Below are 22599 nucleotides of genomic sequence, written 5' to 3'. Positions count from 1 at the left end.
CTTCATATTAAGATGCTTGTAATAAGCATTAGATAATAGGTAATAAGGGTAATATAGGTCATAATCATGTATTTCTCATGAGTTCTTATAAATGTCTTATAATCTAACAATAAACGTGTTATTATTAACACTTATATGATATTATTAACACATAATAATGTTAATAACGGTGTAAAAAGGGCACAGGGCAATGATCTCCGTGGCTTATTTGATGAATAAGTGCTTAAACGACCCTGGGATGATTTTACGTCAGAATTACACTTTAAATAGTAGTGTACCGTAATGAAGTTGAAAGCAGATTGAATTGTGATGCTGGCAGTTAAACAGATAATGTATAATATTATAAATGGTTACACTTTATATTAAGGGCTTGTAATAAGCATTAGATAATAGATAATAAGGGTAATATAAGTCAGAATCATGTATATCTTATGAGTTCTTATAACCCAACAACATTTTTTTTATAATTAACACTTATTTGATCTTATTCACACATAATAATGTTAATAACGGTTTAAAAAAGGACACAGGGCAATGATCTCCGTGGCTTATTTGATGAATAAGTGCTTAAACGACCCTGGGATGATTTTACGTCAGAATTACACTTTAAATGATAGTTGAGGATGTGGTTCGGCTAAAGTCCGGGAGCCAGGGCGACAATCTCAGTGATTTTTAGCACGTTATTCTCCCCTAGTACAAGAAAAACCACGATAGAAGTGCACGGGTGGCAGTGAAATCCCCTTTTTCAGCTCATGAAGTAACTAACCCCCTAAGATAAATGACATTTTTGCAATCCAGTGTATATCTGCTTTAGGCTCATGGTAGGGAAATTGTCGATATTCTATAAAATGGTGCTTGGTGCCATTGGAAAGGGGCCATTTTAGGCTTTCATTTAAGCCCAGTACTGAATGTGTCAGATAAACACAGAGGTCACATGACGCCTAAACTGAATGTTTTCTTTTATCCCTGGAGCGTGAAGGAGCATCAGGGACACTGAACTCAACCACTTCAATACTCAAGGCACTCTGATGATGTATCATATAATATATAAAATGTATAATATACCCACACTATTTCTTCGTGAGAGCCTTAAATCAGACTTGTGCAGCCGACACAACGCTTCAAAACAGAACGGAGCCAATGGAAGAATAGTATGAGCTGAAAAAAGGGGATTTCGCTGCCACCCCTGCACCATCATGGTTGTTTTATGATTGGTGCTGCATGACGCTTCCTGCTGCTGTTATAATCTATCACCTTAGCTGTGCTTGTTTCTACTATTCTGCTGTATTAATAAGTCATATTCACATTACTATAGATATTATTATAGTTACTGGAAGTGTGTCTGTCTCTGTCTTTGTGTCTGTCTCTGTCTCTCTCTCTGTCCATCTGTCCGTCTTTTCTCTCTCTCTCTCTCCTTCTCTTCCTCTCTCCGGTGCAGACAGATGTGCGTCCTCCACAGAGCTGGGTCTGTCTGACGTTCCTGTCTGTTATAGTGAAGGTTTTCAACGCCACCGTACTCTACAGAGGAAATTGTTGGGTCTCTGTAAATCATAAATAAGTCATAGAGTGTGGTCTTTACCTACTCTGTAAAGTGTCCTGAGATAACTATGGTTATGATTTGGCACTATAAATAAAACTGAATTGAATTGTTTTAGTACTAGAAATATATAAACAATGTCAGCGTTTGCCTCCCCGATGACGCCCCTCGCTCATGGACGACTAGCAGAAAAAAAGACAATGTGGTGTTGAGCTGAAGCATTTCCTGGACGTTTGCTTTTCTACCTGCGTGGCGACACGTTCCACTTTGCGTTTTTTCTTCTGATTCTGTTTGTTAGTTCGTAGATAGACCACGAGCTGTTCGCTCCACCTGGAAAAGACAAAACAACAGAAACAAGCAGAGATAAGAGATCAGGTACAGGGAACCCTTTGAAGTGTAATTCCAGCGTCAAATCCTCCCATGGTCGTCTTCGGCACTTACAAACATCAAATAAACCATTGACTTTTTTCCGTGTAACAACTGTACGGCTGTTAAGACGCTACGTAACGCCCTTTCAAAATAAGATTTCCAGTCCCTTGTCGGTCCAAGCCTTGTATTTCTACAATGCCGAAGTGTCGTGTTCACTGTTGTTGAACAGATGTGAGGTTTCAAAAAACAACTTAATTGTCATTTTACCTTTTCTTATAGATTAAAAAAGATGTCTAACTGATGAAAGAGGTGATGTAATTGTTCTCATGTTCGACCGTTGTTGTCAGTTTTGTTTCAACGGAGCATTTGGACCCGGAAATCTTATTTTGAAAGGAAGTTACGTCAGACTGAACAGCCGGATTAATAGAGAAATCCAGGAGAGTCGCTAACAGCTGGACGTGGCTAACAGTGATTAGCTCGGGGCAGTACGGTGAAGGCATTCAAAGGTCTTTTTTAACCACTAATGCTGCTGAAAATAACAGCAAACCTCTGCAGCAGCATGAGAAGAGTCCCTACACACACAACAAAGCAGCAACAACGTAGTTAGTGAAGCCAGAGTTTATTAAAAGAGTGTTTTAAAGACTTACCTACTGGACCCTGTACCAGCTCCTCTCATAGTAAAGTCCATTACAGTGGATTACCAAAGTCAATCCCAAAGGAAGGAGCCCATTGGTGCTTTGTTGTGTGTGTAGGGACTCTTCTCATGCTGCTGCAGAGGTTTGCTGTTATTTTCAGCAGCATTAGTGGTTAAAAAAGACCTTTGAATGCCTTCACCGTGCTGCCCCGAGCTAATCACTGTTAGCCACGTCTGGATTACACTTAAACTTCCCGTTCCTGTAATTCCCAGTTTCACACTGACCCGTTCAGGATCTCTTTATTGTCGCCGCGGATGAATATTTCCTGCTCCGGCGTGACGATGCAGAGTGCGTTCCTCTGTCCCGTCCGGGGCTCTGCGTCGGCGATGTCCGTGCACAGATTCATGTTCACCGTCCCCTGGGGCAAAGTGCTCGGCTGGAGGAAGGGGGGGGGGACACAGCATCTGAATCATTCTGGAGAGCGACTCATGCAATCTGGCTTAGTAACGCTGCTGTTGGGAGAGGATGCAGATGACTGGCAGTTAAACAGGGAGTAGTTTGAGGGGTTAAGTGTGCATGAAAGAGATTTAAGGGGATCACAGAGAGAGGGGGATGTGAGCATTAGAGGACAGGCTAAGCCCGAATCATCTGCTGTGGTTCCGCACACGACATCTGGCCTAAAGATGCCTGCTGGGTCCCAGCGTACTGTAAATGCAGCTGCATGTAGGGATCAGGCTTTACTGTAACGGCGTCACCGCACGCTTACTTTCCTCAGAGCGGCTTCTTACCAGCTCATCCAGGGCGAAGCTCAGGCCGCCGTCCTCATACAAGATAAAGAAGCGCCGCTGCCACTTCTGACGTTAACACACAACAAAAAACAAGTCACGGTTAAGAAGTAGAGAATAAATGTGTGTGTGTGTGTTTGAGCCCAGTTTCATCGCGTCCTACCCTCGACTTCTGCATCGGGTTGTCGAAATCCGTCCCCTCAGGAGCCAAACACAGCCAGCCTCCGTACACGGGTTTAGCCTGTAAGCACGAATAAAGACAATATGAACGATTATCCAAAAAACATCATTTAGATCAGTGAAAGAACGCTGATATTATCACCCGATGTTTGCATTTTTTAGGGGGATCGGCTGCGTTTGCGTCCACCGGCAGCTCCGTGTTGCTGGAGACGCCTTTTTTTAAATTCAATAAATTATTCTTTTTTTAAAATTGAGACTCGTGAAGTTTGTTTTCATCATCGTGTCATTTTTATGATGTAAATGGAGGAAGCAAAAGTCGTATCGGCTAGAGACTGATCCCTTATTTAGATCAAAAGATGCTTAAAACTCTCTAAAAACACGCTGGATTCGCTTTAATTCACTTATTTGGTTAGGAAACATGTTTTTATTGCATCATAGATTCAACAAGTCTCTTTATTTTTAGTGAAAAACAAACAATCAAGCGCCAACGTCTGATTTGGAAAGCTACTTTTCTTATTTACGCTTTTCTACCGATCCACACTTTTAACCATGCGCAGACATTTCAAACAATGGCGGCGAAAGGTTCACGTTGGTGTGATGCGGAGGTGGAGTGTTTACTGCAGATTTGGTCGATGAAAAGATTCAAAAACAGTCGACAAGACGCACAAAAACTCAGAGGTCTACGGAAAGATTTGGAAACAAAGCCACGCATCGCCATGACGTCATCAATGCGTGTGACGTGTTACGGCGTGATGACGTATAGGCAGCAAGAAGCATTCTCCGAGGCCCAGGTAGTGTGAGTACAAACGGGCCTGGAGGGGGGGACAAGGACCCTAAAGCACGGGGCACGGGACGGACGCACAGTGGGAGTGCGCCCTGATCGCTCTACACAAACGCCTGTTGAACGCCGTATTTTACGACATGTTAAATCTGTCAGAAGATTCTTTTCTCGGCCGTCTTGAGTCAGAGTAGCAGCATGAAAAGTGTTTGCAGGTTGAGCAACAGCGTTGAAATTACAGGGCGCAGTGAAACCAGGCAGGGGACGGAGGGTGATAACATGTTTTAACAACGTGAGGCGTTCAGGAGCCGTCACGGACGTCTCCGCGCGTCACCTCCACGTGACGAACCTGACGCAACAACGTTTCCTAAACCGAGTCGATCTGCATCTCTGTTTGATGCTTTTTATGTTGATTATTTCTGCACTTTTAAGGATTTTTAATGTGTTCTAAAATTAAAAAAACTTCTTCAAATCAAACCCTTTCCAGTGCACTAGAACCAACGTTTGTGTACACTCCCTAAACATTTTAATGTTTCATATTTGGGTTTTGTTTATGATTTAAAGAGAAGCTGCATCAATCAAATAAATCTAGTTTCTAATCTGGTACTTTACTCTCCAAATGCATCGACTGTCACCGTAAAATATAAATATAATATTAATAAAAAGTAACAGAACAAACATTTGCAAATATTTAATTCACTTTTCTGGCCGTCGTCCCTGCTGAAATTTAATAAATAATTATTAATTAATAAATAAGAAATTATCAAATAAATGATTTTGCATTAATCAAATAAATCTAATTATAAATGTCAAATTCTTAAAAAACAATTTAATGGTACTTTAATCTACAATAATCTTCAAATAAATCTATTTATAAATGTTTTTTTAACAATTTAATATTACTTTAATCTTCAAATGCATCGACTGTTAACTTAAAAAATATAATATTAATAATAATTAATAGAACAAACATTTGCAAATATTTAGTTCACTTTTTTGTCTGTCCCCTCTGCTGAAATTTAATAAATAATACATTATTAATTTAAATTATTTTGCATTAATTAAATAAATCTAGTTATTAATGTTACCAGATTTTTTAAAACAATTTAATGGTACTTTAATCTCCTTTAATCTTCCAATGCATTGAGTGTCACCTTAAAAAAAAAGAATATTAATAATAATAAATAGAACCGACAATTTTGTCTGTCTTCCCCTGCTGAAAATGTAATAAAAAATAAATTAATAATTAAATTATTTTGCATTAATCAAATAAATCTATTATAAATGTTGTCAGATATTTATTTAACAATTTAATAGTTCTTTAATCTCCTTTAAACTTCAAATAAATCTAGTTATAAATGTCAGATTTTTTAAAAAACAATTTAATGTTCCTTTAATCTTCAAATGCATCGACTGTCCCCTTAAAAAAACATAATATTAATAATTATCAATTAAACCCAAACTTTTTTGTCTGTCCTCCCCTGATAAAATTGAATAAATAATAATTTATTAATTCAATTATTTTGCCTTATTTAAATAAATATAATCTCAATTTAATGTTACTTTTTAATCCACAAATAAATCTAATTATAAATGCTTTTTTAAACAATTTAATGTTACTTTAATCTTCAAATGCATTGACACCTTAAAAAATATAATATTAATAATTTTTAATTGAACCGACATTTTTTGTGTGTCCTTAAATAAAAAATAAATTATTAATTACATTATTTTGAATTAATTAAATAAATATAGTTTTAATTTACACTTCAACCTTCAAATAAATCTAGTTATAAATGTTTAATGGTACTTTTAATCTCCAAACGCACTGTTTAACTGTCACCTTAATAATAATAATAATATTAATAATATTAATAATAATAATAATAATAATAATTAAAGGTTAGCTTACCTGCTCCATGTCATGGTCGCTCAACGGATGCAGCTCGCGCGACTTGAAGCAGTTCTGACATTTGGTTTTATTGAAAATATTCGGTTTAAACTTGTTACAGGGACTCGTCGTCTTCTCTCCCGACATGTTTCGGTGCTCCTCCCGGTGTTTCGGTGCTCTGCCCGGTGTTTCGGTGCTCCGCCCGGTGTTTCATCCACACTGAGGCCGCTCCTCCCGGTGATCCGTCCGCACTCAGGCCGCTCTCCTGCTCCGCTGCTCGGCTTTGAATGAGGCGGTTGATCCCGAACAACAGACACTGACGCTCTGTCGTCACTGACGCGTCATATGACGAGACTTCATCAGACAAGCATCCGGTCAAGACCTACAAAATAAAAACCCGGAACAATTTTATTTATTTTTTTATTTATATAAAATAATAATAAATAAATAAACTAAAATAAGATATATAAAAAGTAACCATAGTTTTTTATACAATAAGATAAATAGATACATTAAGTACTAGAAGTTTATAAAATAAGAATAAAAATAGAAATAAATAAATAATAAATATAAATAATAATATAATAAATATAAATAATAATAATAATATGAATTAATAAATATATATATCAATGTTTCTATCATCAGATTAATATAGAAATAAATAACTAGAAGTATATAAAATAAAATTATTAATTAATTAAATAAATATAACACAACAGAATTAAACCAGGAACATTTTTTTAACATGAATGACAATATAAATAATAATAATAAGTAAGTTTTATTATTATTATTAAATAAACTAAAATAATATATATATAATAAATAATAAAGAATCATCAGATTAATATAGAAATAAATGACTTGAAGTTTATAAATAAATAAAAAATAGAAAAAGAAACAAATAATTTAATCCAGAAAGAATGAGTCAGCAGACTGACGGTGGATGCAAGCATTTATTGGCAGGGACTGTACAAACTCAACTTTGTCCCATAATGTATAAAATACAGTAATTGTTTAATATCAGCTGATACGTTTGTACACATTTTACACTAAAATACAATTTATTTACTTTGAAACAGAACACGTTTGCTGAATGTGCATATTCTCTCACCCCCCGAGTGCCCGCACGCAAATAAATGTGATTTAATAAGAAATAAAAGCTTTTATTTCATGTTTTCTTCGACAGAACACACAAAAGAAAGAATACAGCGTAAAAAAATAACTCAATTTGACATCTACAAAACTCAAAAGGTGCATTTCCTAACGTGTGCATAATCTGCTTTATTTCTTAAATAAGACCACGGAGACGGACGGATTTAGTTTTTCTGACTTAAACAGCAAAAAAAAGTATTTTTTTAAAGTATTGCTGGTTAGATGGACGTGTTTGACCCTCATTAAGCCCCTCCCCCTTAGTTACTGTTGCCATGGGGGTAAACAGGTTAACAAGTGGCAGATTTACCGTGAAATCATCAGAAACTTTTAATCAATGTTGAAAATATATTTAATATATTAATCTATGGGTCTTTGATTTAAGACAGAAGTAGACAAAATAAACTTTAATTTTTAGTTGGTTAACTGGTTTTGTCGGCTGGAGATAGAAAAGCTTATGAATGATTAAATTAATAGTTTTATTTCGGTTAAATTAATTATTTCACATAATAAAAACCTAAAAAATAACCCATAAAGAGAAAAGGCTTATTTGTGCATATCCATTAAGACGTCCCAGAATATCAACGATGCAAAAAAGAGATCAAAAATAACAATAATACATAAGAAAAATAACTTTCCTCTAAATTAAAATCCTTATTTCTTTTACATATTAACCATTTTACACAGTAATCCTTCATTATTTTACATTTCAGGCTTTTTTTGAAACTGAAAACTTGAACTTTGCATGTTTCAAAGATGCAAAACCCTCTTATATTTATATTTATATTTATAATTTCCTTTTCTTAATTTGAAAACGTGTTGAATAGAAACAGGAAGGCTTTTATTTCTAACTCAAAACAGAATTTCCTTTGTTTTTAAAAATACAATATTTAAAAAGTTTAAAGGTACAGGACTGGATAAACGACGGGTTAGTAGCTTCATGATAATCAGCTTTATTTATTATTCTTAAAGCTGTTTTATGAAGTTTAATTAAAGGGTCGAGCTAACATCAGTTTTACTCCATGAATTTGTTGAAAACAGCGAGTTTTTAATGTTTCCAGCTGGTTTTAAAACCAGAATCTCTTAAAAAAGGTCAAAATATGAACTTAATGGATAAATAATATTGTGCTAAAAGACCGAGGCTAGCAGGTTGAAAGGTTAGCGTCCTCACCAGTTAATGATTCATGTGGAAATCATGGAAATAAGCAGCGTTGTTTTGCAGCGTACAGCTAGCTAGTTAACTAACAAACATAACCTGTAACCTCACGGGTTCATCCCGATGTTACCCGGTCGGATAAGCCTCTGCCTTCGTGGATTTAATTTAGCATTTGTTAGCGTTAGAGGTTGCGGTTAGGGTCAGGATTAGTGGGTAGTGTTAGGGTCTACATTAGCCGTGGTATTTGGCACCAATTGTCGAAAAAATAACAGACCAGAGAACAAAGGACTATTTCTGTGACAAACAGGGACAACCAGTCACGTACAAGCGGGGAACACAGGTCCCAGTGAACATAGGTACGCTCCAAACCCCACAAACCAGCTAGCGTTAGCATTATGCTCATTGGATTTAGAGACGATGATGAGTTAGCCGCAGTAGGTAGTAATCTAGTTTGCCAGACGTGCTAACATTTGCAAATTTTTGGATTTGTAGAAGTTCAATTCTCACGGCCTGCTTTGTAGTTTTAATGTAAATGACACTATGACAGCGTTTCCATATATATACACATCTAACAATACAATGCGTATGACTGACTGTGTTAATAAAATGATTATTATAGGAGCTTCTGTACTGTTTACAACGGGGGCAGCCATCTTTAAATGTCCACCAGGGGTCGTGTGGATATTCTGACTTTCCGAGTCAGAAATCTGACCTCGGGCGTCTTTGCAGTTGAAAGTTACGACTCAAGAGTTTGGAAATCCCGACTTCTGAGTAGAACTGGAACGCACCGTTAAAGCAGTAGTTACAGTTGCTAAGCTCTGATTGGACAATCACTGTTCGGGGGGAGGGGCTTAAACTGTCACAAGTCTGTGTTTGATAAAAATGTTTCAACCAAAGCAAATAATTTTTAAGCAGCTTAAAGTAGATTTCAGCGCGCATGAGCGACTTTATACGTCTTTATAACCTTTTATATGTTAATGTTTCATATTTACAATACGGCCCTTTAGGTGGTTCGGATAAAAAAAAGGAAGCATTTAGGAGCAGTGCAGGAAACAGCATCGTATATTACTGTTTAATGAGCATTATTTTTATTAAGTTGTATGTATATGCTGTTTGCACTGGGTCTGAGAGGACTGTAATTTCATTTTTTGCATTTGTATGTCATACATATTGCAATTTTTGACAATAAAACTGACTTGACTTGACTTGACTTGACTTAAAATGTGACGTATAGATGAAAATATAGCTTTGGAAAGATAAAATAAATAAATTAAAACATCTTTTTCGTCTCTCATAGCAGCTTCATACACGTTTATGACGGCTTTTTAAATGTTGAACAGATAAAAATGGACGTTTGTGCTTCGGAGGGAAATCTAAACAGTCTGTCAGACATTTTGTCTCATGTATTGCAGACTCGATGGGACAGCTACTCTGGCATCGTCAGGCAGTGTTAGTGTAGGTAAGATGCACGTCACGTTCATTCTACTACAAATGTGACGGACACGACGGTCTTCTTTAAAGATCCAGAGTGGTATCAGTTCCCTGTGTGGGCGTTAAAGCTGAAGCTGGGAGTTAGATACCGAGTGATAACACACACACCGCAGTCCAGTCTGTTAAAGTAGCAGATGTAATAAAACCAGTCTTTTCTTGTTCGGAGGAGAGAAACCGACCAAACAGGAAGGAGGGCCCGTCCGCGCTCTCAGAACTCGTGTCTGTGGTACATGTCCGCGTCGTAGTATTTGGTGACCACCACTCTGTTGGCGAACTTGCGCCCGGTGAGCGCCTGCATGGCTTTCTGACAGTCTGCGGCTGAAACGTACTCCACGAAGATCTGGAGAGAAACAAACAGAGTCACGTCCTGAACAGTATGGAGATGAGACGACTCGATGTGTGCACGGTTCATTCAACTCTTATAATTTTCCTTTTCTTAATTTGAAAATAGAGACGTCTTAGAGAAGTGGAGTTTACTCAGGGTTCCTACAGCTTAAAGAAAGTTGCCAACAATCAGACTTTTCCTCCTGAGCGCATCATTTCTTACCTGTATTTACTGGACGGGTTAGCTCTGTAGGTCTATTAAAAACTATGAACGGCTGAGAGGGACATAAAGTACTACGTGGTACCGGTAAGGCTAAATGCTTTTTCGCTCAGAGCCAGTGTGACTTGGGGCGGCTTGAGCTCGGCGAAACGTGCTCGTCACTGCCACTGCAAATTTGAAAGCGTGCACTGCACTTTAGTTCATAATGCAAGATCAAACTTATGCCACGCCACAGGAGGAAACCTCCTCACCAAAAAAGCAAAAAAAGAGAATTAAAAAGGCAACGTGGCCGTACCTGAAGGCCACCGTAGCTCCTGCTACACGCTTGGAAAGGGAAGGGTGAGGGGTGTTCAGTTGGCTGTTATCTCTAACTCACCACAGGATGGCACTAAATCACACACACTGCTGCTTTAAAGTGCAGCACACAGAAATTCCTGTGGGCTTTTCCTTGTGTCCAACAGAGTCGATGAAACAGACGTACTCATGAAAGCTATCAGTTTATATATGTATTAAAAAAATATATTATTATTATCCATTATGAAATATAAAGCCTAGTTCAGGTCATAGATTTGCAACGAGACGAGTGGAAACTTCACACCAATGAGACAGCGTATCAACTCCATAGCAACGATTCTCTGTACTTCTTTCTAACTTTCCAGGCTTTTTTTTTCGTAGCTGGATTTAATTTGTAGCATTATAAAATATAAATAAGGACCGAGATAGTGAGATACTTGCTCCAGCTGCATTTCTAGTTGAGATCAAACGGTGAAAATACCGTTTTATTTCCCCCAATTCGCTGCTTTGTTCTCGTGAACGGCACTCCCTCTCTTCATTTGTTCTCTAGCTCGCCCGTCCCTCTTTCTCTCTCCCTTTTCTCTCTCGTGCTTGTTGAGCCTCCGTCCAAAACTGCCCTTTTAAACCAGTTTGTAAGTGACCTGACCAGCAGACTTTGCTACGAGCTGATTGGCTGTTGAAACAGATGAAGCGTTCTTAAACCAGCTGCTGGAGACTTGACAGGGTCTCGGGCGAAAACATCAGACGGTTTGAGACTTGGTTAGTTCACGGCGCTACAGCGTTTACCTGCAACGTTCTAAAACAGTTTTGTCTGGTCGCAAATCTTTGGTCTGAACTGTGCTTATTAGGACGTAGAACTATTTTATTTTGAAAAGGCACAAATGCCATGACACGTGGTTGCTTGTGGATCTAATTAATCTCAACAGTGTGTAACAATAATCTGCGATCTATGGAAATAACAAAGTCTAAACTTGTACCTTTCCACACCCAGGGACCTCCACGCCGTCGACTGGTCGGGGGATCTCGATGGAGCTGACGCTGCCGTACTTGCAGCACTCCTCGCGGATGTCTTCCAGGATCTCCTCGTAGTCCTCGTCGTCCACCAGCTCCTCGGGCATCACCATGTTGAGGAGGCAAAGCACCTCCGTGGGCATGCCGGAGTTCTGCAGCCTCTGGAGCCCAGGGACCTGCAGCGTCACTGGGGTCTCTATGATGGAGGTCTAGGGGGCGGAGGGAGAGTCAGCTTTAGACCGTTTGTTTTTTTAAAAAGAAGATTCAGACTCTCGGTCTCATAACAAACATATTTCCCATAAAGCCTGCTGCTTCCTGCCCCCCCTCCTTCTGTTACTGTATCCTTCTCATTCCTGCAGAGGAGAAACATGGTGGAAGTAATGTTTCCGTTGACCTTTCACTTCCTCCATCTGCCACTGTGAAGAGTAGAAGCTGCAGGGAGGATCCTTGTTTACGGTTTAATAATAAAAAGCAGTTCTAAAACAGACGTGACATTAAAATCATGTGTGAAACCATCCCATGGTCTTTTCGGCTCTTACATTAAATAAGCCATCAAGTTTTTTCATGTACGAGCTATTAACGGAGAAATCCAGGAGAGTCACTAACAGCCGGACGTGGCTAGCTCGGGGCAGCACGGTGAAGGCATTCAAAGGTCTTTCTTAACCACTAATGCTGCTGAAAATAACAGCAAACCTCTGCAGCAGCATGAGAAGAGTCCCTACACACAAAACAAAGCAGCAACAGCGTAGTTAGTGAAGCCAGAGTTTATTAAGAGTGTTTCAAAGACTTACCTACTGGCCCCTGTACCAGCTCCTCTCATAGTAAAGTCCATTCAAGTGGATTACCAAAGTCAATCCCAAAGGAAGGAGCCCATTGGTGCTTTGTTTTGTGTGTAGGGACTCTTCTCATGCTGCTGCAGAGGTTTGCTGTTAACGAGGTCACGGGTACAAGCGGCCGAAATGTGTTTCCTCAGGAGGGGGGCTGGAGTCTCCCTTGGAGAGAGGGGGAGAAGTTCAGCATCCGTGAGGAACTCGGAGAAGAGCCGCTGCTCCTTTGCGTTGAAAGGAGCCAGTTGAGGTGGTTCAGGATCATCGGGTAAGGATGAACCCTGGGCGCCTCCCTAGGGAGGTGTTCCAGGCACGTCCAGCTGGGAGGAGGCCTCGGGGAAGACCCAGGACCAGGTGGAGAGGTTAGATCTCCACACTGGCCTGGGAACGCCTCAGGATCCCCCAGTTAGAGCTGGTTAATGTGGCCCGGGAAAGGGAAGTTTGGGGTCCCCTGCTGGAGCTGCTGCCCCCGCGACCCGACCCCGGATAAGAGGCTGAAGATGATTGAGTGAGAGTAATAACAGCATGATGGACCTCAGTGTGCACCAGTCTTCAATCACACTTTCAGTATTTGAGTCCTAACACACACAGACTCTGGCTCACTGTCCTACCGTTAAAGGTAAAAGAACTCACAGGATTGGCGTTTTTAGCTCCCACGCTCGCCCTTTGGACTATCAGCTTTTTGTCTCCCAGTTGCATCCCGTTGAGTCCGGCGACTGCCTGACGGAAAAAACACAGACCTCAAAGTAACAAACAACACGGACAATGATTTCAACACACAATGCCACGTTCCCACTACAACACTTTCAAAGATGCCAGTGTGTTGTTCGGTTCAGACACAACTCTCATGTGCAAGGTGGTTTTCACTCACCTGCACTGACGGCGTGCAGAGACTGGTAGCATGGATGCTCATGTTTGTGAACAGAAAAGTAGACGTGTATGTGCTTTATACTCGTGGACCAGCTCTCACAGAACCTTGATATGATCTTGGGGCCAAATATAATTACACCGCGGGCCAGATTTGGCCCACGGGCCTGAGTTTGACACCCCTGCCTTAAAGGGTAACTGTGACTGTTTTGATTGAGACTAAGCTTTAGGTGTCGGGTCGGCTGTGCATCATTATTCCTGCAGGAAGATGCGTTCTAAAAATAGATTTGGAAAAACAAGAACTCAATCGAGGAATTGATGCGACCCCTCGATCTTGGAATGAACTCCTCGTGCCCACCCCTAGTTTAGAGAAAGGGGTGGCGCCGGGGTAGAGCGTGCAGGAGGCAGGACATGACGTGGATTACGCTGCGGTCACAGAGGTGGTTTCGTAATCTGGTCATAAAAAACAGAGTCTCTTGCCGTTTCTTGAATTTGTCTGCCTAAGTTCCTGAATCCCGTCGTCTCTCTAGTTTGAAGTTTTCGTCGGCGTCTTTAGGTAAATCCACCTTCCTCTTCACCCTCGAATGTTCGTTTTCTTACGGTTTCCACAAGATGCATGATAAAAAACGTCTTCAACACGCCTACTTGTCACTGTGACTCTCCTGACAGTGACCGTATGCTCACATGTGGCCTTAATCAAACGACGGAGCTGGCAGTGTAAAGTCTGTTTAATGCCCGGTCCAACTTTATGTCCTGACATGCAGCTTTCCCAGGTAATGAAGAGATGAGCTCCGGTCTGCAGTGCGTGTGTGAAAAGGGTCTGTGGAAAAGGACACAGTATCATTACCTGATCGGTAGCGCTGACGTCTACGTATTCGCAAAAGGCGTAACCTTTCGACAGTGACGTGGCACTGTCCTTCACAAGATTGAACGCTTTGAGGGGCCCGAACGACGTCAAGAGCTCCTTCACCTGCGAAGAAGAGTCAAGACGACAGGTTATGAGACCCACAGAGTGAACTCTAAATGTCCATCACATCACAGTCTGTTTAACAACACGGTAACTGGAAACAAAATGAAAAGGTGTGCAGTCGCGTGGCTATAAAAGACGAAAGAAGAGACAACAGCGCTTAAAAAGGTTCTTTCGAGGGTTTAGGGAAGACACGCGAAGAGCTGCTGTTGAGCTTCGTCTGGGGAACAACAACATAACTTCCTGAGATTAAAGAGTTATTATTATATATTATGTTGAAATAGGGCTGGGCGATATTTCCGTGTGATCGTCTTATTGTGAAGATATCGTGATAAGCGATCACGTCGTCGAGGGGCAGGTCGCGTTTCTTTCTGAGCGCCGCCCTCTTTTTTAAATCGTTCTCAATACGGTGAGAGCGTTCGCTGCCACCTCGAGAAAAGGCGTCTTTTTCCCGCCTTGTCTGTGCGCCCGCTCCGAGCACCTCAAGTTGAAAATATCTGAACTTTTCAGAAAAGTGCTTTTGTCGTCACAGACGCTCCTGCTTAGCAAACTATCACAAAAAAGACTGAAATGAACATTTTTAGCGTACAGAAAGCTTTTGTTAGCCGTGTAGCCACTTAGCTAACATTCATACCGTCGTCATAGAAACAAAACCCAACGAAACTGACAATAACAAACTCAAACTTGTCCCGAAAACGTTTTTAAACATCTGAGGGAAGATCATTTGAAAATTGCAATTTTGTTTTTACTATCAAAATAATATATTTACTGATATATTTCATCAAAACGATATAAAACACACAGCGTATAGATTTCAATATTTCACACTTCAATGCAAACAAGTATATTAAAATGTTATATTTGCAGTGCATCCACCAAAGTTAGCTGGGAGCTCAGAGCTCCGCGTGCTCTCGGAGGTGCTTATTTAAGTTTGCGGTGTTGAATTAACCAACTTTATCACCACCGCTCGCAGCTTTCGCGTTGCAGATATTGTCGGACTTGTTGGCGTATCGAGTTTGAGATGTTACCAAACAGCAGACTCTGCTCGGTCCGTCGCTTGCTCCGTGTTGCTCTGTGCTCATCACTCGCTGCTGTGCTTGTTCTGCTTGACGACGTCACTGGTGTTGCAAACAAATTAGAATTAAAGTGACTAGATCGCTGGAACGGTGTTGCTGTATTTATCGGAAATGCGATGCCGCTAATAAGTCAATATCGGAACTGATATCCGATCCGGGTATCTCTGACCTGCACAGGTGCGATTTACCTGAGACTTTGAACATATCGCCCAGCTCTACGTTGAAATACTAATAATAATCTCAAAGTTGGAAGCATTTTTTACACAAAAAGCTGAGCAGCAAACGGTGCAAAGTAAAATAATAATAATCTTATTTAGATTAAAAAGGGCTTTCATTGCATTTTGCCAGCTAAGGGGCAAATGACATCAACAACAGTCGCACGAGATGTTTTCTTACCTTTACGTTAAAAATACAAAACAACCACAATCACCATCAACTCCTAAACAAACCCCCGCACAACCCCTGGGTCCTAAACGCGCTCCAAAAGCACGGTGGGAGAGACAGAAAGCAGCCAGCGAGGAAAGCCTGCTGGCTGGGAGAGTGTCCGTGTGAGGACCAGAATGTCTTACTTGCCTGGTGTTACACGTCGGCACGGCAGCAGTGGATGAGAACTAGTGAACAAATTAAGAGCGCAGACTTAACGATCTTACAGGCCCCTAGCTGGGGACAAAGTGGGGGGACAAAAATGAGAGAGCTGTGAGTATCAACGCAGTGGAACGAGACTGCAAGTATTAAAGAAGTTAAATGAGTCAGTGAATGATAAACATCAGGTGCTGTGTGAGACAGAGTCAGTGTGAGGGAAGCTCCTTTATCAGCTAATGTTTACGTTAACGTTTGATCTTCACGCACGCTTACACTTTTAGTTTTGATCAAAGAGAATCGTGTCACATTTCTGACTTTGATAAAAACTTCAAGGCTGAAGATGATAAAGTTTTTTATCACTGAAGAAATTAATTAAAATTTAAAAAATAACATTTTCATTTCAGCTCAGCTCAGTGTCAATTAGTTTTCTGCTGGTCGACTGATAAAAAGGATTAATCATGACTCAAGTCTCAATAAATAAACACATAAATGCAAAAATAAAATGAATAAATAAATATTTGCTGGAATAAAAGACAAAGTAAATAAATGCATGACTAACTGTTAAAAATAGATAAAAGAATGATTAACAAATAAGTAAATAAATATATATAAGAATAAATAAATACAAAATAAATGAATAAATACAAAAATAAATGAATAAATAAATAGATACAAGAATAAATAAACAAATAAATAAATAGATAAATGCATAAATAAGTGAATGACTGAATAAATAAATGCATGAATTAATGTTTAAATAAATGCATTAAAAAATGAATAAATAATTACTGAAATAAATGAATAAATAAATAGATACAAGAATAAATAAACGAATAAATAAATAGATAAATGCATAAATAAGTGAATGACTGAATAAATAAATGCATGAATTAATGTTTAAATAAATGCATTAAAAAATGAATAAATAATTACTGAAATCAATGAATAAATAAATAAATGTATAAAAGAATAAATGAATAATTGCATAAACAAATACAGGAACAAGTTAATAAATAAATAAATAAAGAATTGCTGAAATAAATAAATGAATCAATAAATGTTTAAATAAATAAATAAATGCTTTACATTTAATAAACATTTTGTTCACCTACATGTATTTATTTCTGTATTTATTTATTTCTGTATTTATTTATGGAGTGGTTTATTGAGACTTCAGTCGTGTTTAGTCCATATCATAATTTAATCATCTAGTCGTGGATGTGTGACACTGATTTTCAAAATAAAACATCCTGTTTTCTTAAAGGTGGACTTTTTATTTGTACAACATTGACTCAAATGAATCTGGAGCAACTTTCAAAGTAAATAAATGTTTGTTTCTCAGCCTCTTCTGTGAAAACACTGGACTTTCTTACCTTTCTTTAATCAGAACGCTTAACATGAGAAAGGTACGAGTCACAGAAAGCTTTTTTATTTAAATAATACTTAGATATGATCAACGACGTGATGTTTGTTTAATATAAAATAGTATAAATATTTTTAAAAAAGCAGATTATCTGTTGTGAACACTTTAAAACATCAGATTTTTATATTCACACGTCATTAAATATGAACTTATTTATATTTTCCCTCTCTTTAATTGTTATTTTCTGTATTTTGCTCTGGAGTCTCGTCCTGTTTGTGATAAACATCCAGTTTTCTGCTGTTTTCTCTCGACAACAACACAGTTTTTTGATTTTTCAAACATTTTCTTTGACATATTTTGTGCGTGTTTAAAGTGCAACTAAGAAAAAATAAATAAATAAACAAAAAAGAGACAAATGAGTGAACGTGAGTGCACCCGTGGAGTGTGCGTGGGTTAAATACCTGGTCGTCGTTCAGGTAGTTCGGCAGACCTCCGATGAAGAGTTTGTGGGGCGAGTCGGGGACGACGGTGGAGACGACGCCTGCGGACAACAAACAACAACAACATTTGTTTACGTTTATGATAAAAGTGCGCGGTGGCTTTTTTGCTCCGCGGTCACAAACCTGGGACGTGGAACGCCGGCTGCTCGGAGATGCCGGGTAACGGCCGGTAGTCGTGCGGTCGTCTGATCTTAAGCGACTGACCCTGAAAAATGATTCCATCGAAGGCCATCGCCTGCGTCGTCTCGTCCACCGACCGGAACTGGAACGAGGATTTAGTGTTTTAATATAATATATATAAATATATATATATATATAATAAAGATGGCCGCACGCACCTCTAGGAAAGCAAAGTTTTTATCCTGGTTGATCTGCACGGCGAGGACGGGGTTGCTCGGCGCTTGGGAAAGTCCGGCGAGCCTCATCTGAGCGTTGAAGAACTCGGCCATGGACTCCTGAAGAGGAACAACGTGAACAACGTGAACAACGTAATCAATAGTTCGGTATAAAGATCGCAGAGGGAACAGGAAGTGGAAGAGGAAACAGGAAGTGGAAGAAAAGAGCAACAAGAGAGAGAGAGACGACACCTCAGTGACTCCAAAGGGGATATTCCCGACGTAGAGGCGTCGTGCTTGTCTGGTCATCTGACTGCCGACGACGGGCACTTGCGTCGGAGCCGCAGCCGCTCCGGTGGGCGCCGCCGCCGCCGCCAGCAGAGCTATCGTTGGGATCTGACCGGCCGCTGAGGGACAGAGAGCAACATGAGGAGCTTCACCGACACAACGGCAACAAGAGCGACGTCACGATACGAGACTCTGATGTCACGATACGAGACTCTGACGCCACGATTATCGTCAGAGGAAACGTCACAGTTTCATTATTAATGTTTTATTATCGGACGCTCTCTCAGTCAAACATGTCAGGATACATTCTCCGTAAACTACTCAGGCTGAGCGCGTCCTCATAGAACTGGAATTACATCCAGGTCACGACTCCACGTCCCCAGCAGGTGTAGACAGGAAACTGGTTTGGTCCTCCAGTCCAGTTTAAACTGGTTTGGTCCTCCAGCCCAGTTTAAACTGGTTTGGTCCTCCAGTCCAGTTTAAACCGGTTTGGTCCTCCAGTCCAGTTTAAACCAGTTTGGTCCTCCAGCCCAGTTTAAACTGGTTTGGTCCTCCAGCCCAGTTTAAACCGGTTTGGTCCTCCAGTCCAGTTTAAACCAGTTTGGACCTCCAGCCCAGTTTAAACCGGTTTGGTCCTGCCGCCCAGTTTAAACCGGTTTGGTCCTCCAGCCCAGTTTAAAGTGGTTTGGTCCTCCAGCCCAGTTTAAACCGGTTTGGTCCTCCAGCCCAGTTTAAACCGGTCCTGATTAGTAACGTTACATTCACTAGTTCACTTTTTTAACACAGACTTGAGCAGAATGATGATCTCCAACATGTGCATTTTTTTCTTAATATATTAGGATTATTTTGTCACAATCTTTCGACTTAGTAAAAAACTTTTTTCACGAAATAAGAATTTTTTGTCTTCTATGAACAGACTCGCCTGCAGTTACATCTTACCGACACAGAGGGCACTAGAAACAACGTGTCTCTTAGGGATTATGACTGTAAATTATGTTTTTACTCTTTTTTTAAGTTTAAAGTGAAAGTTTGTTTTTATAAAAGTAAGCAGATGAGCAGCCTCCAGGGACTCTGGGACGGAACAAGAAAAAAGAAAGGTACCTTGCATAGCTTTATATTGCATTGGTGTGACGTGTTCAAAGCCGGGAGGAGGCACATCCCAATATTTGCAGGTTCGTTTCTTCCGTGTTCGCCTCGGAGAGTGGCTGCAGAGAGAGGACAGAATCAGGGACATTCATGTTTATGTGCGATCGCTTCTCTAAAGTCCAGTCACCGTGTGTGGAACTAGACTTTAGCCCTGAAACCTGTTTGGGCACGGTACAGAGGCACAGTGGGAGTGCGCCCTAAAAATATTTGTTGTGAAAGAAACTCAGATACAATTTCAAGCACTTTTTAAACCTTAAAAACATTAAAATTAAAGCATTTTAAAGGACTTCAAGCACCCGTACGAACCCTAAAAAAAGAAACCTTTGACTCTGATACGTCGACAATATAAAACAAGAATTTTTGAACCTGGGTTTATCCATTATTCACATTTTTGTTCAGGAAATATAGAAAAATGAGCACATATTTAACAAGATAAAGACTCATTTGCATATTCAAACATAAACGTTCACAAGTCTGTTTGTATGTAAGTGCAGACATTCCCCTCAGGAGTCGGTAGAGACCAGAACCAGAGCCAACAGAGAGACAATATTGGACTTTTGTGTTATTTTCACAGTAAAATCCTGCAGCTGTGGAGCGCTGGACCCACCCACCTGTGCTTCTTGTGGTCCCGGGAGGAGCTGAGGCGGTCCCGGCTCTTGCGGTCCCTGCTGCGGCTTCTCTTCTCCCGGCTGCGGCTCCCTCGGTCTTTGCTCCAGCTGCGGTGCTTGTCTCCTCGGCCGGCAGACGCGCTGCGACTCCTCTTTTTGTGTCGTTCTCTTTCTCTCTCTGCAGCAGAACGCAACAGTTACTATTTTTCTGCCAATAAATGAACTAAAATAATAATTAACTTAGAAAAATAACCACCAACAATTCTGATCATCATTCAGCTCCTCTCTCTTTATGCAGAGGTGGACTAAGTGTTTTATTTTACTTATACTTTATTATATTTACTGAAGTACAAAACTTAATTTGAGTATTTCCAATTTCTGCTACTTTATACTTCTATCCACGTCAAATCTCAGAGGGAAACTTCACTTGTTTAACAGCCAAAGTTAATTTAAATTAACACAAAAAACATGATAAAATACTAGGAATTATTATAGATTAACAGGCGCACACAAACACAGACACAAAATAAGTAAGAAATGATTTTTAAAAATCATAAAAAAAAATACATAATTCAAAAACAAGCCTTGTGATGTCAGTGGAATATTAGTCTTTATGTTGCACACGTGGTTTGGCAACTTTTTATGTTGCAAAGGCGTTTTGACAACTTCAGGTAAAAACATAAGGGAGCAGAATAGATTTAAGTTTAGCAGAAATATTTAAAAAAATCATTCAAAAAATCATAAGAATTTAAGTTTACTTTAAAAAATCATAAAAAATAATATTAAGAAATCATTAAAATTACATTATTCAAAAACAATTTTTGTGATACATAAGAAATATTAGTGTTTATGTTGCAAAAGTGGTTTGACAACTTCAAGTAAAAAGATAAGGAACCATAATAGATTTAATTTGAGCAAAAATATAAAAAATCAGTAAAATAAATCATAAAATATAATTAAAAAATAATTTAAAAAATCATAAAAATATACATTATTAAAAACCAAGCCTTGTGATACATAAGTAATATTAATATTAATTAAATTAAGCGGTTTTTATTCTGAATATCAAACTGATGTAACTCTGGTGACCAGTGAAGTGTGTGCTGCTTATTAACGTCATTAACAGTTTATTAACAGTGATTATTATTATTAATAATATTATTATTATTAACGGCTGTGACTCGAGGCTGACACCACCGCCATCATCAGCATGAACGTTACCGGCGCTGACATTAATTAGCTGAGTCACGTCGCGGGAAAGTCCGCGCTGAAGTTCATTCATCAAAGCGTCACGGCGGCTAACGGTCCCCGCCGTTAGCTTCCACAGAGCCCGTGTCCGGGCTCCGAGCGACCGTTAACACTCACCCTGGCGGTTCGCGCTCAGCTGCTTCTCAAACTCCTCGAAATCCGACATTTTGTTTGTGTTTAAAATAAAATAAAATCATAAATAAGCAGGTCCGGGTTGAGTCTGAGGGGGGAGAGGGACGAACTGCCCGGAGAGAGGGACCAACTGCCCGGAGAGAGGGACCAACTGCCCAGAGAGAGGGACCAACTGCCCGCGGAGAGGGACCAACTGCCCGCGGAAAGGGACCAACTACCCGCGGAGAGGGACCAACTGCCCGGAGAGAGGAACCAACTGCCCGCGGAGAGGGACCAACTGCCCGCAGAGAGGGACCAACTGCCCGGAGAGAGGGACCAACTGCCCGCTGAGTGCAGCAAAAACACCGAGATCTCACGGGAGTCAAGCGGACGGGATATATATATATGTACAACATCCGGTTACACCTTCAAAATAAAATCAAAAATAAGCAGGTCCGTGTTGAGTCTGAGGGGGGAGAGGGACAAACTGCCCGCGGAGAGGAACCAACTGCCCGGGGAGAGGGACCAACTGCCCGCGGAGAGGGACCAACTGCCCGCTGAGTGCAGCAAAAACACCGAGATCTCACGGGAGTCAAGAGGACGGGATATATATGTACAACATCCGGTTACACCTTCAAAATAAAACCGCTCAGACGTAACGGTTTATCTACAAATATCAGTTAAATGGAAAAAATAATTATAAACAAGACGTGTTTTTTATACAGTCTATGGTGTGAGACCTAAATGTGATTTTTACATATATTTATAAATATATACATATATAACATCCTGTTACACCTTCAAAATAAAACCACTCAGACGTAACGGTTTTTTTGTTTATTTACAGATAAGATG

At 39.8% G+C, this 22599-nt stretch overlaps 2 protein-coding genes across 2 annotated transcripts in view; both read right to left on the bottom strand.

Annotated features, from left to right (window-relative positions):
- LOC310959739 (uncharacterized protein) overlaps positions 1 to 6419 on the bottom strand; it is a 28465-nt gene extending 22046 nt beyond the window's left edge. The window contains exons 1-5 of the mRNA XM_083931199.1: positions 6197 to 6419; positions 3490 to 3567; positions 3330 to 3395; positions 2826 to 2977; positions 1783 to 1867 (exon numbers count right to left, since the gene is read on the bottom strand). Of these exons, the coding sequence (XP_083787325.1) occupies positions 1783 to 1867; positions 2826 to 2977; positions 3330 to 3395; positions 3490 to 3567; positions 6197 to 6322 (507 nt within the window). The 5' untranslated portion in view covers positions 6323 to 6419. The remainder of the gene's footprint in view (positions 1 to 1782; positions 1868 to 2825; positions 2978 to 3329; positions 3396 to 3489; positions 3568 to 6196) is intronic.
- A 789-nt stretch (positions 6420 to 7208) lies between these two features.
- LOC310959296 (splicing factor U2AF 65 kDa subunit-like) lies at positions 7209 to 22058 on the bottom strand. Its single transcript, XM_083930592.1, is given in 14 exon segments — positions 7209 to 10317; positions 11793 to 12035; positions 13287 to 13373; positions 14368 to 14490; positions 16133 to 16155; positions 16158 to 16199; positions 16202 to 16223; positions 17970 to 18049; positions 18132 to 18270; positions 18347 to 18463; positions 18596 to 18750; positions 19733 to 19836; positions 20389 to 20563; positions 21751 to 22058. Coding segments are annotated over 14 exon segments (1491 nt in total). The 5' UTR covers positions 21800 to 22058; the 3' UTR covers positions 7209 to 10185.
- Positions 22059 to 22599: the final 541 nt, after the last annotated feature.

The sequence above is a fragment of the Echiichthys vipera genome, assembly GCF_963691815.1.
Source record: "Echiichthys vipera genome assembly, chromosome: 17".
NCBI lineage: Eukaryota > Metazoa > Chordata > Actinopteri > Perciformes > Trachinidae > Echiichthys > Echiichthys vipera.
Note: the sequence above shows the minus strand (reverse complement) of the source record. Positions and strands in the feature narration are given on the sequence as shown.